General features: G+C 39.2%; 1 protein-coding gene across 3 annotated transcripts; it reads left to right on the forward strand.

Moving 5' to 3' along the window:
• The first annotated feature begins 2,200 nt into the window (after nucleotides 1–2,200).
• On the forward strand, nucleotides 2,201–19,858 carry FAM149A (family with sequence similarity 149 member A). Of its 3 annotated transcripts, none has more exons than XM_051619713.1 (15): nucleotides 2,201–2,313; nucleotides 4,616–4,726; nucleotides 6,411–6,543; nucleotides 7,975–8,117; nucleotides 10,295–10,420; nucleotides 10,576–10,752; nucleotides 12,629–12,819; nucleotides 14,296–14,438; nucleotides 14,740–14,835; nucleotides 15,599–15,702; nucleotides 15,913–16,143; nucleotides 16,469–16,589; nucleotides 17,363–17,503; nucleotides 17,864–17,939; nucleotides 18,496–19,858. In XM_051619713.1, the coding sequence occupies exons 1-15, from the start codon at nucleotides 2,246–2,248 to the stop codon at nucleotides 18,567–18,569; spliced, it is 1,935 nt and encodes a 644-aa protein (XP_051475673.1). In that variant the 5' UTR covers nucleotides 2,201–2,245; the 3' UTR covers nucleotides 18,570–19,858. The 3 variants fall into 3 exon arrangements, with proteins under 3 accessions (XP_051475673.1, XP_051475675.1, XP_051475676.1); XM_051619716.1 differs by lacking the exon at nucleotides 2,201–2,313 and adding an exon at nucleotides 3,114–3,128; XM_051619715.1 differs by lacking the exon at nucleotides 14,740–14,835.
• Nucleotides 19,859–21,061: the final 1,203 nt, after the last annotated feature.

Genomic DNA, 21,061 nt, shown 5'->3' on the forward strand with positions numbered 1-21,061 from the left:
TTTCTCTGCACTGTGGATGTGCTTCTCTTCACTTTCTCATCTGGAAAAGGCTGATCCACTGCCATGTTTGTGCTAGCATGCCCTACTTTTCGTATTACCTGTTGAGCTGAACTAACAGCCAGTACTGCTTTGAATGTTTTGTGCTTCTGGAGGTTAACACAAAACTGGAATTCTTGTGCTGTAGAAATGCATTTTTTGTAATGTTTTGTAGTGTAAGTTGTAAGGCATGTTGAAGGGGGAGGAAGCCGAGTGCAGCAGTCAGCTGGTGCGTGAAGAATGTCAGTGTATGTCAGGCTTCCTAGTTATAGTGATTTTGTAGGGTGCATTATGCAACATCCATAATCTTTACCCTCAGTGAAAAGGTTAAAAAAAAAGTGACAAATAACTTTATATCTGAATTTTTGCTTGCCTTCTGCTGCTTGCATATGTGAACAAGAGAAGTCCACAAATACATGTAGTCCTGAACTAATAGTGTAAGTCTGCTACAAAGCTTTCCTGCTTTATGTAGGGGTGTGTAGTCTTGGTCCATTGTTAGGTGGTGTGTTGTCTTCCTTCTAATTTCTTCTAGCAGATTATAAAATATTTTAAAATTGGAAAAATACTCTTAAATAATATTTTTGTACATGTGTGGGTAAGTCTTTATGATGGAAATGACCAAAAGCTAGACAGCAAAATCCTTTTAGCGGCTGCATAGCATGACAGCAGTGAGTGCCCTTAGCTCTAAACTGGGCTTCAGGATATGTAGTTTGAAATAAGATATAGAAAATATTCAGAAAGTTTCAGATAAAGAATTTGCTTTGTGTTCTAAATATTCTTGGAGGTGCTATTGTAGTTCTCAAAGCTTTACAGTGTTCTGTTCATAAAAGCTGCGTATATAAAGGGTGTGTAGCGAGAGCACTGGGGGTAATGGGTTAAAACTGGAAGAGGGGAGATTTAGACTAGAGATTAGGAGGAAATTCTTCAGTATGAGGGTGGTGAGACACTGGAACAGGTTGCTCAGAGAAGTTGTGGATGCATCCTCCCTGGAAATATTCATGGGCAAGTTGGATGGGGCCTTCGGCAACCTGATCTAATGGGAGGAGTCCCTGCCAATGTAGGGGGGTTGGAACTACGTAATCTTTAAGGTCCCTTTGAACCCTAGCCATGTTATGCTTCTATCATAAATATGCAGTGATTTACAATTAAAATTGCATTTTTTTAACCTGGACATAAAGTGCTATTGTAGATATTCAGCTGCTTGTTGGCTAAGCGCAGCCTGACAACCAAGCTTTTTTTTGTGTGTGTTGTGTTTGAGATTTCTGACAAACATACTCTTGAAGAACAATTGCTAAGGACAAGGAAAGATGTGACAACACACATTAAAGCAGCCAGGGGTCAGAAGAATGTGGAACCTTTTTTTAAAGCTATTTGGCAAGAATTCTTTAAAGATCAGGGAAAAGATGCATGGTAATTTTCCATACAACTTTCTCAGTATGTAGTATTTTTTTGGGTTATGAAACTTTAAATATAAATGCTGCTGTTTGTTTCCCTGTAGCGAGAGGTTTCATCTGCCATACTTTTTCAGTCTAAAATTACAGAATTTTTAATGTGGCCTTTCTTCTCTCCTCATAAGAATACTTACTTGCTTTATGAACAGATGTACGTAGTTCCTCCTCTGCGAGAGGCTTTCAGCAAAATAAACAGGCAGCAGAATTTATATGCTGTGGCTGGAGATAGCTGGTCTAGTGTAAATCTGCAGCTGACAGCCTACGCTCTGCCTGTCACTGCTGCTCCGGGAGATCGATGATTTGTGCAGGGACAGTCAGAGGGGAACTCTTATTAAGAAGGAAAACAACTCAATTGTCCAGCACGGCGTCACTTTTCTTATCATCTATAAAGGCGATGGAAAACCTCTGTGGGCAGAAGTGCCCCAAATTGAGCCTTTTTCGGCTGCGTGTTCAGAGGCCGGAGGCGGGGGAAGTGTGCATTTCTCCCGTTCAGGCTGAGGACGCTTGGTTTTCCGGCCGGCCTTTAGAGTCGGGACCCCAGGCGTGGGCGGCGGGGTAGCGCCCATCGCTCGTCCCCAGGGGACGCCCCTGCAGAGCCGCCAGGGCGCTGCCGGCCCAAGGGGCCGGGCTGGGGAGGCGAGGCGTGGAGGGCACGGCGGGGCGTTCAGCTTCTCCTCGCCGCCCTGCAGCGCTCGGAGGCGGTGCGAGGGACCGCCCGGGGGGCCCCGAACAGCAGCGCTCGCCGCTCAGCGCCCCACATGCGCAGGGCGCGGGGCGGCAGCGCGCCGGGGGACTGCTGCGGCGGCCGGGGGCTCTTCGTGGTGGGGTGAGTGCGGGCGGGCGGGCTCCGCCCCGGGTCTGGGCTGGCTGCGGGGGCTGACGGCCCCTCGCAGAGGTTGGCCGGGGCTGGCCGGCCGGCCCTCCCGCGGCGGCTGGGGCGCCGGCGGGTGTCGGCGGACAGGGTTACTGTTTTGTATCGGCAGCATTTAATGTCTGCGACGGCAGAGACTTGGGGTAGGGCTGGAGAGCAGCCGGGAGCTGGCTGCTGCAGGCACTGCCTGCCGCTCCCTTGCCAGCGCTGGGGAACGGTGCTGTGGAGGTGCTGGGAGGGGCTTTGCCTGTCGTTTTATTTCATCGCAATAAAATGTCTTATCGTCTAATGGCATGTGGGCCAAGCAGTCAGGAGGAGCAGTCCCACAGCAAACAGTGGCATGATGTGGGAAACATGTTGCTCCGTTTCACATCATATATTATGCCATTAAAGATAATGCATATGCTTTGTTGCACGTAGAATGTTTGGGGTTTTTTATTATTTTTGTTTGTTTTTTTTTTTTTGGTTTTTTGTGGGTTTTTTGTGGTTTTGTTTGTGTGGGTGTTGGGGTTTTTTTTGTTGTGTTTTGTTGTTTGGGTTTTTTTTTGTTTTGTTTTGGGGGGGGTGTTCATGTTTGGAGGTTCAGGTTTCCTTCAAAACCATGAAAAAACCCCACAAACCAACAACCAAACCCACCTGGGGTTCTTTGAGAAGTCAGGTGGCCTTTATAGATATTGGGGATCGAATCAGTGTTGTTAGCTTGGGTTTCCAAAAGTCTGTCAAGTCAATGAAACAGATGGAATACAAGAGAAGAGTTCTTGCACAGACAGGTAACTATGGTGGGAAACAGGGTAGTAGTAAATGGTTTCTTTCTCCAGTGATGTTTCACGGGGATCTGTCCTGGGCAATTCAATGTAGTTGACCAAGTAAAGGGGTGAGCAGTGAAGTGAGAAGGCAGTATTAGGCTGTGGAAAAACACTAAAGACAAGGGTCAGCTATGAAAAAATAAGTGAGAAAGACCTTAAAAGGTTGCCTGGACAGTAACATGGTAAATGAAATGGCAGAGGGTATGTACAAAAGGAACCAGCTTTCCATGTAGAAGATGGCCTGTGACTTCACCATTATTGCCTGGGAGATAAATTCTGGTGTTATGGCAACATGAAGTTTTCCTGGGACTAGTCTGTGCCACTTTCCATAGGGTCTTGGTTTTGATATTGGCGAAAAGCAGATGCCTAGAGGAGAGGGAGGAAATTTAAAGCAAACTCATAGAGATGCTTTCCACTGCTGTTGTATTAGCTTCCAAGAATTTGCAGTTCAGGGTTTTCCTTGATGAGAAGTTTAAACTTCTAGTTTTTTGGTGGCTTATTAGCTGAGACATGGGAGTAGGATGTGTGATATGGTCTGTTTGACTGGGGAGTTAGATTTTGATGTATGCACCTTTGTGTGAAGGCAAGGTAAATACCAGAAAGGATAGGAAGACATCAAGCAATCCTGCAGGGCCAATTTACAGTTCTTGGCTAAAGAAATCAATACAATTCTTGAACTGTGAGCTGTTGCCTTACAGTTACTCATTCACAAATGTACTTTGATACAATCATGCATCTCTTCGCAGTTAAGATCTGAAATGGTATGGGATGAAGCTAGGAACTTCCACGGATTAAATAATCTGTTGTAAAGGTGTTTCTGAGGAATGCTTTGACACATCTGTATATGTTCTTTAGAGGTGGGTTTAACATATAAATGACAGAACTTAGTGTGATTATGGAAATATATGATTATGAAGAGTTTTTTGTTGTTTGTGGGTTTTTTTTAAAGTCCTGTCTTCATTAAAATACACGATTTTAAGACTAGTAATGAAAGTGAAGGCATTCCTGTGCCTTACTGTATGTTAATATTCATCTGTGTGGTTTGTAAAAGATGGTTTAAAATTTGTGCATGTTCAGGGATATGGGAAAACAGAAAAGTTCTAGCATATCTTACACTGGAAAAGCGTAATACTAGAAAGTTTGTGGCTTGGTTTTTAGGACAGTGTTAAGGAGTCTTTGGTACTGAATGAACTGATGCTTTGTGGCCTTTAACTGTATTGAGAGAATGTCCATGTTTCCAGATGTACTAATATCTCGGTTCACTCAAACCAGCCAAACTGAGAGTTTGTAGTTATAATAAAGATCATTCTTTGCTTGGCACTGTATCTGTAACTCACTTTTATGCAGAGAGCCATCAGAGAAAATGGACTCTATGTTAATGATTGAACACCAGTGGAGGTGTGAGTTAACCTTATTTCACATTATGGAATAATGTGTTTCTCTTTTTATAGGAAGGGACTGTTCAGAGGTTCCACAAATCAATGCCCTTCTGGAAAAAGCGGAGAGTCTCTTCCAGCAGTTTTTGAGAAAAATGTGCAGGAAGCCATTGACAATTATACTTGGTATGTGATCACTTCTGAAATACTGCTTCATTAACAGACTCTTGGATTAAATAGGTATTTCAAGATTGGTATTCATTTTCATTAGTCATGCTTCTAGTTATTCCCACGGATGACAGCTAATGAAGGATATAAATTGACCCAACCCATTGTTTACAGGGTTTGCACTTCACTCCTGGTTATTGTTATGGATTTGCATATTTTTAGAGCATAGTGGAGGGCACTGAGTGTGCCTGGAAGGGAAGTCTGACTTCATGGTTAAACACAAATTGTGTTCACCAGCGTGACAGGTCAGGTAACTATAAAGAAGTTGCATTCCAGTTGGCACAGGATAGGATTTCCCTGGCCTGCCTTTGCTTTAGCTGCATTGTGTGTGTGTGGGAGCTGGCAGGGACCCCACTACAGCTTTCTGAGAGATGGAATCCCAGAGCTCAGGGTTTAAGGTGCACCAGATGTAACAGCATAAGACATTGTGTACAGATCTGTAACTCAGTGCTATTAGAAACATTTGTAGAGACGTCATCCTCGGTTTTGCACAATTTTCTTGTGATAGCTTCTAATAGGATTTAAGAAGGCTTATGTTATCTTTATTGGATGGTTTTGATGTGCTCGTTAGCTGAACTGGTGAAAAAAAAATAATTGTTAGAGCTGGAAATACTTGGTATATATGTGTGGATACATTCTAGATTTGCAATGATACACGTATATATATAAAAACATATATAATGCTGTGTAAAGAATTGCCTTTAAGCTAGTAAATGGTACAAAGAGGAGCATGTACTCACTGCACTCTACTAAAAATACACATTTGGAACTCTTCACATTGACTCTAACAGCATGTCCTGAAAACACAATGCATGTACAGATTAGTTGACCTGCTAGAAAGTAGCTCTGTGGAAAAGGACCTTAGAGTGCTGGTGGACAACAGGTTACCCATGGAACAGCAACATGCCTCTGTGGCCAAGAAGGCAAATGATATCCTGTGGTGCATTAAGAAGAGTGTGTCCAGCAGGCTGAGGGAGGTTCTTTTCCCCCTCTACTCTGCCCTAGTGAGACCACATCTGGAGTATTGCATCCAGTTCTGGGCTCCTCAGTTCAAGAGGGACAGGGATTTACCTTGAGAGAGTCCAGTGGTGGGCTACAAGGATGATTAAAGGACTGGAACATCTGTCTTATAAGGAAAGGCTAAGAGACCTGGGGCTGTTTAGTCTGGAGAGGTCTGAGAGGGGATCTTATTAATGTTTACAAATACCTGAAGGGTGTGTGTCAAGAAGGAAGGGCCAATCTCTTTTCAATCATGCCCTGTGATAGGACAAGAGACAATGGACACAAAATGGAACACAGGAAGTTCCACATCAACCTGAGGAAAAACTTCTTTACTGTAAGGGTTATGGAGCACTGGAACAGGCTGCCCAGAGAGATTGTGGAGACTTCTTCTATGGAGACTTTCAAGACCTGTCTGGATGCCTTTCTGAGTGATCTGCCCTTGGTGGTCACGCTCTGGCAGGGAGGTTGGACTCTATGATCTCCAGAGGTCCCTTCTAACCCCTAATATTCTATGATGTTATGAAAACCTTGCATCCAACAGGACTATATATCACTGTTTATGTGGTCAGTTGTGTTATTTTAAAAATGTTTACACAAAAAAACCCCATTGTGTTCATTTTAATTTGTCTTCTTTTCACAGTGAAATGCTTTCATCACTTTCATCTAGTGGTCGTACAACACCCACAGAGTTGAATAATTCTTGGTCTGGAATAAACAGCTATACTACTGGTTTGTCTACTGAAAGAAGTTCAGTTTACTCCTGGAGGGATGATGTACGTCACAGAAACTTTTCCAGTGCACTTTAGATAAATATTATACAACAGATTAATTTTTTCAGAAAATGGAAGTTAACTCTTTCATTTATTGTAGCCTAAATTAATATCTTAAAAATTAGTTCTCTTTGCAAGTTGATATCAGTGCAGCTGAAAAATTTAATAAAAATATGAAATTATTAAATTTGGAAAGAACAAACCAGTTTTACCCAAGAAGGTAGGTTTAGTTTTCTGAGTCCATGAGAGTGATGAAATAAGTGTTCAAATACTGCATAAGGCAGGCAGTGTCTCAGTTGAACTATTCTCAGTCTTTTGAGTCATAAGGTACATTCATGAGCATGCATGTAAATGTCCCAATCTGAGTAGATATTTAGCTCTTACCTAAGCTCAGTTCTGTTTTGTAGGTGATGCAGAAAGAGGTTAAACCCATATAGAGGCTGATCTCTCAAGCACACGTGGCACAGGCTGACAGCATTGAATAAATCTAAAAGCATTGTGGTCACTGTCACTTTGATTTTAAAAAGCCATCCATGGCTGCTAGTGGTAGTTCTGCCATACCTTTTGCACAATATCCTAATCTTTAGAGTACTGAGCCCTTTGGTCACTTCCATCCCTCCAGGAGAAAGCCTGACCCTGGATCATATGGTAACCTGTGTGAGAGTTATTTTCCTATTCCTTTTCAGTGTGATCCCTTCTGGGTGCTGAAGTGGTTGAGGCACTCAGCTGGAAGTGAACAGATGTAATTAGGACCCTGAGTAGTATGACTTTTTCTTTTGTTTCCAAGGGTCTGATACAAGTGGCCTGATTTAATTATGAACAGTGTCTCAGCCAAGGAACCCTCAGCCACGTGCTTGTTTCCGCATCGCTGGATGAAGTCAGGCTCTTCCCTGCTGCCTTCATGTGCCTCTACACTCAGCCATTGCTGCTTGTACTAAGTTGTAGCTTCAGTGAGGAGGTGTAAAAGGCCTTTTCTCACACTGAACGTTGTTTCGTAACCACCTGCATATCATGCAGAGGGAAGGTGCCCCATCTTGGCCCTCTTAGCTTGTTTTTACTTGGAAAGGAAAAGTGCTGCTCAAACGAGCAGAGTGCTTTGGTGATGTGGGTCGCAGAGATGTGATGCACATGTTTCCATCTTTCTGGAGCAGGGAGGGAACCAGGAGTCCAGGCACCTTATAACGGTGTTTTCTGTTGTCTGATCCTAGACAGCTTATTAATTTTTCCTAAATTACCTTGCTCGGGTCAGTTACCTGTTTGTTTTTTTTTCCACTGCAGCATATAAATTGTCTCCAGAGTAGGTAGTCTGAAGATCCATTCTGAGATGCTCAACCAAATTGGTTCAAGTTGTCCTGTTCTTTAAGTGTTGTGTTTTTTTTTCAATAGAAATATGTATGCATACTTGCTAACAACTATTAATTTTATAATATGTAGGAATTTGATAAAGCCAACACACAGAGAGTGCATCAGTTATTTTGGGAGATTGATGAAATGCTGTTTGAAGGAAAAGTGACCTCCCAAACTCAGAGCCTGCAGGCAGAATGTGCAGACTGGGTTGAACAATTTCCTCATCTAAGGTAAGGACATTTCTTACTGGTACTAGTTTTAACCAGTTATCCCTCTAATCTGAATTTTTGGAGTATCCTTATGTGAATTTCTCTGGATGTATGGCATCAGGAACACCTTTGCATTCAAATCTGGATCTCTGGGACTGAGCTGTGCCATAGTTATGCAGTCAGTCTGAGTGGTGGTGTGCTACCAGCTAATGCTCTTTGTGTTGCTTAGTACAATGATTACAGACAAAGATATTGTAGCAGGATGTAATGAGAAAATAATAATGTACCATTTTTCTAAATAAATATTATATCTTGTAAGGATTTATTTTTTTTTACTCTTAAGTGGAGACATACTGTGAAATTCCAAGAAATTTGGTGTTAATTGTTACTGATACAACTAAAGAGATGCGAAAAATATAGGCAACCACATGCTTCACATACACTGCACAGCCATAATGTCTTTCTAGACTATATAAATCAATGTAAAACAATGTGTTCAACAGATATGAGGATAATTAATGATAATTGTTTTGCACAGACATGCAAAATGTCTAGGCCGTCTGATGACCGCTTCTTACAGAACAAGGGTCAGAAGTCAATTGCACTGCATTGTACTGTCCTGCCTTTATTAATAATTACACATCTTTCTTAGAGAGATGTCTTGGCTCTAAGCTATTCTAAACATAAACATAGAGCTGCATGTGTCTATCTTCTAGTCAATAGTTCATTAACACAATTAAAAACAATGCTGTCAGTAGCTGTGGTATGCTTTGAGTGCTTTCAGATAGTTTGCAGAGACTGGTTACTAGTAAATATAAACTAAAATCAAAAGCTTGTCACACTTTGTCAGGAACAAGAGATAATTTTTAAATAAATCCGAGGCAATTTTAGTAGTATGAAACTATGCTTTGCCTTTTTAAAATATTGTAGAAGTTAATAGAACATGCATAAGATGGGAGATGGGTTTTTTTGTGCTGTGTAATTAATTCAAAATAGTAGGGCATTTTACTGTATTTTCACTAGGTGGAATTTCTTTTCTGAGTGAGTGATTCCTGATTTAACTGCAGATTTACATTTCCTGATTAAAATCTAAAGCTGGCAGTACTAAACAAGTCCAAGAGGTTGAAAGTAAACTGAAGAAATTTGGAAGCTATCTGTCATTTGGCACTAATGGATATGGTACATCCTGTGGTTTATAAAGAACAATATAAGTTATTTACATTATTAAGCTTAAACCTTAAAACTCAGTTTATGTTGACTCTGGGATGTCATCTGAGAGTTGTGCTTCAAATTGCTCCCTGACTGTCTTTTTTAAAAAAAAAAATTTAATTTTTATTTGTAAAACAGCTATGTTAATACATGAATACTTAGCTCAGCATGTAGGAATAAATATACATGAGAACTGTCGCCAATAAGAGAAATATGAGATCTACTTAATGGAAAGCTTTTTTTCTTGGCTTACAAAATAAAAAAATAAAGGCTATTGCTTAGAGCTTCTTGTGGCATAAACTGCTGTTCTGTAGGAAGTAGAATCAGGAAAATGTGTTCAGGTGAGTCTGAACATTGCTGCTTTCACTACTGGCAATTTCATTCAAGATCCCTTGTGAATTCTAGTGAAAACCGGTTCAGTAGGCAGTGATTATTATTTACCTATACTATGTTGAGAAATTATTTTGGAGTAGTTTTGTGTATGTTTAAATAGAGTTGCTTTTACCTTTTCTTTCTACCTCTGCATTATGCATGTTGGATTTTGTGCATTTTCGGAGCTTAATTCTAGCCTTAACTACCCATGTAAACATTTTGATTAGGACTTCTGCTCAGATTGTTATATACTGGAATTGAGTAAGTAAAGTCATACCAGATGTTGTTTGTCTTCCATTGTTAAATATTTCTTGGGAGTTTGATAAGAAAGGAAGTGTTTACTTTACCTGTCTTTAGAACAATCTAACAAGATTTACTATTTGCTCTTCAGAGTTCTAAGCTAGAATCTCATCTTGTGTACATCAGTTTAACTTTAATTACTTAAATACTAGGCAATGTTAATGTATTACCCAAGGCCCTGGCCCCTCCATAAATTGTTTTTTCAGAGCAAATGTAAGGCTTGCTTTCATGTTGCCTACTGTTTGCAGGTATTTGTATTGTTGATATTTGCATACGGGTTTCCATCTAAGCTATCATTCACTCTCCTTTTTACTCAGGGTTCTGGGAAAGCAGCTCCTGTTGCCAAAGGATGAAGGTGTTCAGCATTTTCAGAGCAGAAGTGCCTCCTGTGTAGATACTAAGTGTTTACCTGGCCTCCATGAATGTACTAGTAATATAAAAGAGTACGTTAAATTTTTTTAAGTTTTCTTTTTGGTCTTCCCTCTTCAGAAATATGTATAAATATTCCATTTGTATCACTGAAACATTTTACTATAAATTAACATGCATTTTCTTCTTTCTTTGGGTATTTAATTGTCATTTGTTGATCTTTTTTCAGGCTCTGCGTTTCAGGCTCTAAACTGATCCCAACCGCATCTCCAATACATAAACCACTAGATTCAAGTTCCACTAAGGTTTCTACTTCTGACTCATATGTGTATTTATTCCTGGAAGAAGAAATCTACGATGTGGATGGAAAAATAGAAGAATATTTTGCCTTTGACAACAAGGAACTGTAAATAACAGATATATGTATTTTTGAAGAATATAATGAAAAATTATCAGTGCACCCAGTCAGGGTTCATAAACTGTGTTTCCCTTGTGTAAAATACAGTTATTTCTTTCCCTGTGTTTGGTAGCACAGTTGTCAGAGCACTCATTGGGCTTGTGATAGATTAGGTATGTTGTCTTTCTAGTGGTTCAAAACTCACTTCTCCCATGTCAGAGGAATATAACTTAACCACTAGTTGTTTTGAGGTGTCTTGAACATGGAGATTCAAAGAATCACAGAATATTAGGGGTCAGAAGGGACCTGCAAATATTGAGTCCAACCCCAATATAATCAATAATCAAATAATCAATGAAATGTTGAGACAGGTGTAAAATGAAGGGAATCCCTTCTCCCCAAGTGATTGCCTTGACCACCGGTGTTTAGGGTCATTATACTGTGTATGCTGTCATTATTTGCTCTAATGCATCTTAAATTCTTTCTGTGCAGTGTATAACAACTTTGTGAGGAGAAGTGCAGGATACAAACTGCATTTAGAGCATAGTCATGAGCAACAGGAGTCATGCAGTTGTTGTCTTGACTGTGTAGCGTAGGTTTCCTGGGAGCCAGTTGAATGTTCCAGCAACTAGGCTACTGGGTGGATGAAAGACTCTAATGCGCTGTTTTCTAAAGGGCCTCTCTGAGGGTGAAATGTTGATAGGAGGAGAGGGGCACAAAGCATGACATTTTGTGCTTGATGCACTTACAGGAAAAATACATGGTTGTTCTGAAAAACTGAAGAACACCATTTCCATCCTGTTTTTGAAACAGAGGGCCTGGGTGGTTCCCATTTTGGTAAGGGTTTAGGTTAGTCCTCTTTGGATTCTTTTCGTTTTGCTCAGTAAGTGAACTGAATCTGGGAGAAGGCCTTGACTGAAGGTGCTTTTCTCTCCTTTGTGTCTCCTCGGTGTGTTTCTTGTTTCCTTCAATCAGAAATATCTTTTTGTCCATAATTAAAACATTAGGTATTGCAAAACTTGATATGAAAATAGTGTGGTCATTTTGTGAGTTGGACCCTTCAGGCAAGTTTCAGTTACAGTTTTCAGTCCTGTTGGAGGAAGAAGTAATTGAGAATAAAAAAGGGAGATAGTAGAAACTAGGAGGAATTTGGGATTATCCTTGTCATTTAAAAAAAAAAAAAAAGGCATTTCCTTAAACAGAGATATGATGATATTAAAAAAGAAAAGAGGTTAAAAGTTTCTTCCTGAGAGATACATTATAAGATCAAGTTAGGAAATGTTGCTACACTGTCCTTCCTTAGGTAGAGAGAGAGAAGTGGGGGCAGGGGGGTGTGGATTAAAAATGTAAGTGTCCACATAGTAATGGAAGGGAAGGAGGTGAGTGTAAGGATATGGGGTCTGCTAGTCTTGTCAGGCTGCAGTAATCCCTTAAAGTTGTTTGTCTTTGATCAGTGGTGGAGTGTTGCAGATGTGTGCAGGCACACAGGATGCTATGAAAAATAAATGTTCTACATAATAATCCTCCTGCCAAATGCAACAGACAATACTTCCCTTATGTTTTGGTAAAAAAGCATAGGATTTAGTCTCAAATTACTAAGTACCACAGCTGTTCCTTCTGGAGCTACAAATCTTTGCTGTAATGCCCTGGCTGGAGTTTTTAATTTTTCACCTGCCAGCAAAAGAAAAGATAACTTATTGTATGTATTACATAGGTTCTGTTCCCATATGTACTCTCTACATTTGAAGTCAAATTTTTTTGTGATCTACATCTGATGATTGGCTTTTCTTCCATATGTATGTTTCCACTCATTTGGTGTATTAGAAGGAGGGAAAAAAGAAGTCAAAACCCATGGGAATTAATTTGAATTTGCTTCCTTTATTAGTGATGATGAGAGTTGGCAAGAAAAGAAAATACATCTGGCTGAGAAGAGGAGTAAGCGTGGCTTTCCCCCTGTTTCTCCCAATGCCTGTATCAAAGATGCTGTGGCTTCTGAAGTGTTTGATTGTATCTGGAGCAATATCATTGGAATATTGGAGGAACTGATTAAAAAAAATTGGAAAACTAGTATCACAGGTATTCAATATTTTCTGACGCTGTATTTATTTACTCCAACTCAGAAAAGTAATTAATTATTTTTATTATATATTTTTCCCCCTTAAGCAAAGCTTGGGAAATCTGGTTATCTTAAGATAACCATGTTGGTAGAAAAGGTCTGTAAGAGAAGTAATGCCTTGCTGTGTGCGCGTGCACATGCACACACCTAAAATGCAAACATTGCTATTAATTTTCAGAGAGTTTTACATGAGAGATGTGAAAAAAGGAAGAATACTGACTGAAAAGAGCTTCATTGGAGAAGGGCGTGTTTAAAAAAATCTTAATCACTGGCTCAGGATGCAAATTAATGTTGTTAGCAGAGGATCGCTGACAACATGGTCCGAGTCTGGAACCTAGGAATCAAAGCCTTCATTGTGTGAGACTTGTTAATAAAAAGAACCCGTAGGTGGTCAGATTGTTACAGTGAGATAGCCTTACTGGCAGTGCGGGAGTTCATTATCAATGAATAAATGGTAGTGCATGTAATTTTACTTTATTTTGTATTTTTATGTTCTAAGGGACTATAGTGAGAAGCAAAAGCTAGGAAAGTGAACTAAAAGCGACATTCTGTTTGGTGTGCATGTGATATCTGTAAAGGCTGATGGGAGATTTCAGTTCTTTCAATGTGTTCTAAAAGGACAATAACAGAATAATGACTGGTGTGTTTTGGAAATTACCTCAAATGTTTTGGAAATTGCCTCAAATGTAGGGTACACCCAACTTCAAGTGTAAGTCCACAACAAAGTAAAAAATTACAAAGTTTTTCAGAATACTTGCAGAATCAGAACTTTACATTTCAGGTGCTGCTGACATATAAAAGCATTTTGACATCACAGGTGAATTGTTCAGCTCAATATTATAGTTTAGGAAGGATAGCTTAGCAGTTTTATGATAATTGTGCACTTTTATGAAGGGCATAAAATTAAGACACACAGATATCCAAACAAAATATTTCAACTAGGAATATAAAATAATTTGTGTTTATAATAGAAATAAGATGGTGGTATATATACAGAATGAAGCAGTGTGTAGCTGCTATCAGACAAAGATAGGATCAAGACACTTTTTTTTCCTGGATACATATGTTTTTTCTGCTGTTTTTTAAAAAAAGGAATTTAAAAAAAAGTTGTAAGAGTCAGTAACGTTTTAAAATTTTATTTTTAAATAACATTACAACAGTGTTTTCCTAAAGAAACATGCTCCTCCAATTCTACTGTGTAGACCAGTTTGTTTGCCAGTGTCAGAGAAAGTATAAACAAATGTGAATGCTTTCAGAAGAACGTAATTTATGGTAGATTTTATAGGAAGCCTAAAACTATATGAAAATCTTTATTTACTGTGAAGTGTAATATTAATAGAATGCCAACAAATGGTGGCTGGTAAGTGTAAAAAAAATTCCTCTTATTTCCTCTACTTTTTTTTTTTTTTTTTTTTTTTTTTCCTCCTGTTGTGCAGAGGGTGACAGACAGGTGGAAAAGCTGAAAGCTGTTACAACAAAACCGCCACCTTTGCCAGTTGTTCGTATTACTGCAGATGCTGGGAGTGTTCCTCTTTCCAGAGGCTCTGAAACACGAAGTGTATCTTTTGTTTCCTCACAGGTAAAAATAGCTTCCTATCAAATGGTGGTTTTTTTTCTGCTAACGGAGGGAGTCCTGGTTGTAACTAGAAAAGGGTATTTATATTTTATTTAACTCTTAACTTTGCTTTTTAAACCAATTAGGTATACTTAAAATATTCCATCTCATTTAAAATGAAGGTTCATTAAATGTGCATTTCTTGTTTACTATTACTTGTTCTTTGATGCTTTTTAAAGGCACTGCTTACCACTAAGATATTACTGAAGTTGGTTTATAGAAAAACACTTTTTAGACCATATTCTCTCCTTTTGTTATGGTCCAGTTGTTTCCTCCTGATAGAGTTAAGAAAACAGATGGGTCTCTTCCCTGGACTGCAGGGATGTCAAGTTACAACCTGAAGGGCTTTACTCACAATCCTGTGAGTTTCATACTCTCTCATTCCTTTTGATTTCCTTTGTCTTTTGTAAAAAGGGACTCTGCTATATCCACCAACATGCTGGCACTAGGCCTTACCTGTCTTTGCAGAAGCTCATGTTGAATTGATAAAATGCCCTTTTCTGTACTGCTCGCTGCGTACTCCCTCTGTTCTCTGGTTCTTGTGCACATTTTTTCTTTTCCAGTCACTACCTTCCAATTTGCTTGTGTTTTGGGTTTTTTTTATGTTGTTGGTTTTGCCTTTTTTTTTTTTTTTATCTCCTCCTTTCTCAATTCAGTTCAAGCAACTTCATGCTCTGCCATCTGCTCTTTTTCCACGCTTGTCAGGTAACAAGATAAGAAATGCAGAAGAGACAGCACAGCAGTCTCAGTGCTCCCCATTGACATGGTTGGTTCTGTAGTGGTCACGGCAGCCAAAAGTAAAATGCTTAGATAAGGAGTGCCCAGGCTGGGTATCCCTGGACTGAGCTGAACAAAGATTGAAATTTTGGAGAATTGAGCCCCAGCTTCAGCTGAAGCTTATCTTGCAAATAGAGTTCTAATAACTGGTTTACCCCCGTTTTATTTGTAAGTATGTTTAAAATAAGCAAAACAACCTATTTGTGCCATCTACCACTGAGAGTTCTACTGAACTGTTTTAACAGAAACTTTCTGAGAAACAAGTGAAAGATCTATGAACTATGGGCTTTTTGAGGTCTTCCTTCAAAAGCACCTTAAAGTTAATGCATATTTGTTGCTTTTACTAGGTTCACCGTTTCTCCAGCAACTTCTGCAGTGATTTGAATGGTGTGATGACAATTCAAGCAAAGCCGCTTCAGAAGAGGCATGTTGCCACAGCAGAAAAAATACAGTAGGTGTTGGTATTGTTGTTTTCAAAATGCGGCATAATTAATTTGTAATTCAGTATATAATAAAAGCTGTATTTCAATTAAAAAGGCAGTAAGAAGGCGGTCATCTCGTTTGTGTGTATCACTGAAGAGATGATGACTTGTAGATGTTGCAAAGATAGCAAAGATACTCTGTTAAGTCATCTTCATCTTTCTCCTCCCTTTTTTCTTAGGCATGAGCAAGAAGACAAACAGCATTGCATTGGCTCCAGTGCTCCAAGTTCAGTGCTGCACACTAGGTTGGGGAGAATTGCTGATAACAGTGTTCTCTCAACATCTCGGGTACTGCTGACATCTTCTAGGAAGCTACCAAGCCATCGTAGGTTACCTTCTCTCACTTCTGACCAACTCTTCTCAAAACCTCCTAATATGTACAATGATGAAATCCTTAGGGGGACTAAATTGTGAGTTTTTTAATTTTATTCTTTGCTTTTCTCAGAATTTTACTGAAATTTCACCAGGGAAGGATTTTGCAAAATACTTGATGAGAGCTAACCTGAAATTTATTGCTGATTCTAGAATTCAGAGAGAAAAAGAAAGCAAGCAGAATGGTATTTTTTCTGCAGAGGCATTTGGTTTATTTATTTATTTATTTAGCTGCATTACGTTCCGTTACTTTCTATAGCTGAGTTCTGTAAAGAAATGTAGTGCTTAATAATTTCATATTACTTCAGTGAAGAAGTCTTTGGTATGAATTTTCCTAAAACAGGTACTTTTAAAATTCTGTAGATGTGCCAACTCAGATCGTTTGTCTTCTGCTCGTGCCTCTACAACCCGGAATAAGCTACCACCAATAAACTCAGAGGCTGTTGAACAATATATTTCAGTGCCCCAGTTGCAGCAGAGCTCTGTAAGTGTGTTCATTTTTGTACTGGTGAAAAACTTCAAGCTGTTTGGAAGTAAATTGCTTTGTGTCACTGGTTGAAATGAGCAGTCTTACAGTTTGTGTTGGTTTGTGTTTAATACATGGTCTTAACATGCTAATGTGTGTTACATTGGAATACCATTAGAATGCAACAGAAGCTAGTTTAGAATTTCAGGTCACAAACAAATCATGATGGACTCTGAAAACAAAAATCTATTTAGGGAAAAAAAAAAAGAACACCCAGCCACCCAGATAGTAACCTTGCACTTACATGCACCTGGGTTTAAATAACTCTTTTTCTTGTTTTATTCACTAATGCTGGATTATTAGAAGTAGAAAATTATGCTGACTGAAGTAGAAAAGAATACTGGCTGACAAAAAAGATAAATCTTACTGATACTGACTATTTTTGAAGGATAGGGAAGTAATGTCACCAAATGAAAGCAAATTGGCATTTTGATACTGTACTTCTGAATAATACTTTGAATTGAGACACATGTGAAGTCCATTATTTTTATTAATATAAGTCTTTGGGCATTTTACACTAATATTAAGGTACAATATCAAATCTGTTTGAAAAACATAGGTACCCTTAAATTACCTCGAATTGGCGCTTTTGGTTAGCGAAAGCATATTTTTCTTACCTTCTTTTTTGTTGTGGGTTTGTTTTTCTGGGGTTTTATTGTATGGCAATAGAAAAAATGTTTTTATAACCAATTAAAATTGCTGCATTCTCTCAATACTCTTAATTCTCTCAGCGTCGAGGGCCATATGCCCACAGCAGAGTGTCAAGTGCAGTGTCTGGTGGTACAGAGCAACGGCCACTCAGAGAAAGAATTGTCTTTAATGATCAGTTTTCAAGACCCAACACAACTCATACATTCAGGATACGTTACAATGTAAGTAGAGACATGGAAAAGTGAAGAAGCTTCCACTCAAGTCCACTTTTGGTCTCATATACAGTGTCTCCTGATTTCTGTAGTACAGGGATTTCTACTGTCTGTAGAGATCATGATGTTAAAAAGCTTTTGAGAGGGTGTGGGACCTTGAAAAGCAGGACTAGTGTACGAGGAAGTGATTTTTTTCACATCTAATGCATGAAACAGCTCTTTTGAGGGTGTCTGTGCACTAGAAGTGTGCAGTTTTCATACTGCTTGGAGCTTTGCAGCTTGGTAGGACTGCATCATAAAAACTGTATGAGATCATTTCAGTAGTTAAGTATATCATACTATCTAATAGCATGTTTTTCCTTTTTACAGACAGACACATCTCAGAAGAGATCACTGCCTCTCATGAATTTTGTAAACAGAGGAACAGGTCAAGGATTATTAATAGGTAGGCAAAGAAGAATCACTTGGAAGGGCCAACTAAGCCTCTTAACCCATGGTGCAGTTGAGAAGCAAAACACTTGGGGAGAACCACCTCAGCATGATGTCCTGAAGCTGCGCCAGGGGAGGTTTAGACTGGGTATTTCTTTACCAAAAGAGTTGTTCAACAGTGGAACAGGCTGCCCAGGGAGGTGGTGGAGTAACCATCCCTGAAAGTATTTAAGAGAAACGTAGATATAGTCCTTAGTGACATGATTTAAGCATTGAACAGGTAAATTAGGTTATGGTAGGAGGATTTAGGTTATGGTTGGACTTGATATTCAAGGTCCCTTCCAACCAGGATGATTCTAGGATTCTATGATACTATAAAAGAGCAGGTGTGCTTGGAAGGACCTTTTGAGTTTGGTTTTGAAGTTTCTTTTTCACTTGGTCTGAGATAGCACTGACTGACCGTTAAGAACCCTGCAAAGCTTCTTTTCGTTGTTACGATGTGAAGGGAAAAGGATCCCCCCCATCTTTCTGATTCTGCCACAGTTAAACAATCAATGTTTTATCTTTTCTAGGCTCACAGCATTACTACAGATCCTTTCAGAGAAATCCTCCAACCTCAAGGAGAAGATTTCAGATTGCTTCTTAACCCATCTGATGAAGAAACAGAAACCCCTGCACTAAATGAAAGACTGAAGAGCTGAATTTGCCAGCTAGTAGCTTGTGTGACAAAGAACATGTGTAGTATGCTGGTTTCTGCTGAGCCTTGCAATCCTCAGGATGCCTGCCTTGCCTTCTTTTAAAGTTGTCTGACCACGAGTTAGATTAAAACTTAGAGCAGAATTAAATAAATGGTTGAGATATCAGTGTTGGGCATCTGCTCTGCAGTCAAGATGCTGCTTCTGCTGCTGCACTTTCTTCTCAGGCATTCCTCCTTTTTTTCTGTTTTTGCTTAGGCAATTTTTATTCTACCTATAGAAGCAATATGTTATGTTTAGGTTGTGAAGTAATGTTCTCACTTTTTTGTGTTTCCTCAGTGTTAAGAGTCTTCTAGTCTATCCAAATATCAGTCATATATAAAATCTGTATTTTTAAACAGGAGTTTGCGGTATCTCATCTTTAACTCCTGTTTTAACATTTCTCCCATTTTTCAGACTGCTTATTTCAGTTACTGTCTTAAATAATGTCTGTCCCTTTTTCTTCCTTTAATTCTTTTGAGATGGAATTAATTAATTGCTTTTACTTCCCTTGTTCTGCTCGTAAGTTATTGTGGGAACTGCTAGGATAAACTTTGTATACAGGAATAAATGATTTTTCTCTGTCAGGATAAACGTTTGTAGATCCTGAGCAATTGAATCTGCATGCTGACAAGTCAGTAAGACCATTCCAACTTCTTGAGATTTCTTATAAAATATTGCATATTACTGTATGAATTAGTAATATTTTTTAGTATCCAAGCCTTCAAAGTTTTAATGTGAAAACCTGTACGTAATTGATGAAAGCATTATTTAATACCTCTTTGTGCAGACCCAGATGGGAAAATCAAAAGAGGAGATGTGGATTATGTTCTGCCCAGACATCACAGCCCTGATTGGTTCCCTGGCGAGTAGTGCTGTGTGTGCATTTGCAGTCAGAAATTCCCCTTTCCATCAGAGAGCTAGCAGTTACAGTAGATGTGTTTGAAGAACTCTTGAAGGGGAAAGAGGGAAGGAGAAAAACTTAAAGTATGTACCCAAATTTTGCAGTTAAGAATGGAATCAGTTTCTTGGGAACTAAAACTAGTTCTCACTTCTTCTTATGACTACTGAAGGGTTGATAATCTAAGGCAAAGCATTTGTAATATATATTTTATGTATATTGTTTATCAGATTTCAGGTTTGTGTAAGTGGTCATCAAACATTGCATTCTTTTAAGTAAATGAAAACATTTTTAAATTACTTTTCTAGCTTAATATTTTTCTCCTTTGGCTACACTGATTTTATTCACTGATGGTGTTATGGTATAGTATCTGAGAAACCAGAATGCTTTTGCTGTGGAGTTGCAGGTCAATTTAATGCAGTTTCTCCAGAAGTCTCAGGTCAAAGATGACATGATGTTCCAAATTCACATGTAAGCCTTCTTCAGAGATGTGTCCAAAATGTAATTTTTATCTCATGCGTGCTCCCTTCTCCATTGTATAGACCCCGACAAGAATGCAGAGAAATTATGGCAAAATATGTCCCTTACTATCTTGTGGCACTTCATGGCAACCCAGCTCTTATGTTGTGTGGGCTAAATTAAAAGATGATTATGTGACCATATGGTTCTCTAACAGCAGAAGTGGGAATCACACAGTGAAGACACTGTATGAAAGAGAAAAGATTGACGGTCTCTGTAGAGCCAAGAGGTCTGACACTGGATTTCTGAATGCAGAGAAGAGCAGAGCCACGAGCATCTGCTTTTGAAGCTTAAAGAGAAAGATCTGCTAATTACTAGACCTGCAGTAATTAGCAGACGAGAGTAATTAAGAGAGGGAAGAGGAGTGTTTGCTGACTACCAGAAGTATTCTAACACTTCTCCCTTTTGGTCAGTTTTTGGACATCTCACAGAATCATGGATCATCTTACATCCTGATAATCAATGAGTTGGACAAGGTTCTTCACTCTTGACTTTCTTGTATTTTTTCTCATGGTTGTGGAACTAATAATCTTGCTTTCCATACTACTTGCACACCCAAGTACTTATGAAGCCTACCTTTGCACATTAGTAGTGTTGAAGTGAATGTCTTTGTAAATCTGGACCTTGTCATGGTTTAACTCAGGATCGGGAATTAAACCATGGACAACAATGCTCTTGATCCCCTCCCACCCAGGTAGGGAAAGGAGAGAGAGAATATGGAGAGAGACCTCTAGGACCATGATACAACAGCATCTGCTGTGAACTGGACCCTGTACTCACTTGGATAAAGTCTTGAAGCCCAGAAGAAGTTTTACAGAGGACTTAATCTATGTTTTCCGTTCCTCTTTATCAAGGTTGAAGAACTAGAGGTAGGAACTTGTCTTTTGACCATTCTAGAGCTCTAAATAGATAGAGGTGTTTGGGATGGGTCCTCAAAGTCTGCAGGAGAGATTACCGAGAAGGTTTCCCAAGTAAAGGGCAGGG

The sequence above is a fragment of the Apus apus genome, chromosome 4, assembly GCF_020740795.1.
Source record: "Apus apus isolate bApuApu2 chromosome 4, bApuApu2.pri.cur, whole genome shotgun sequence".
Lineage (NCBI taxonomy): Eukaryota > Metazoa > Chordata > Aves > Apodiformes > Apodidae > Apus > Apus apus.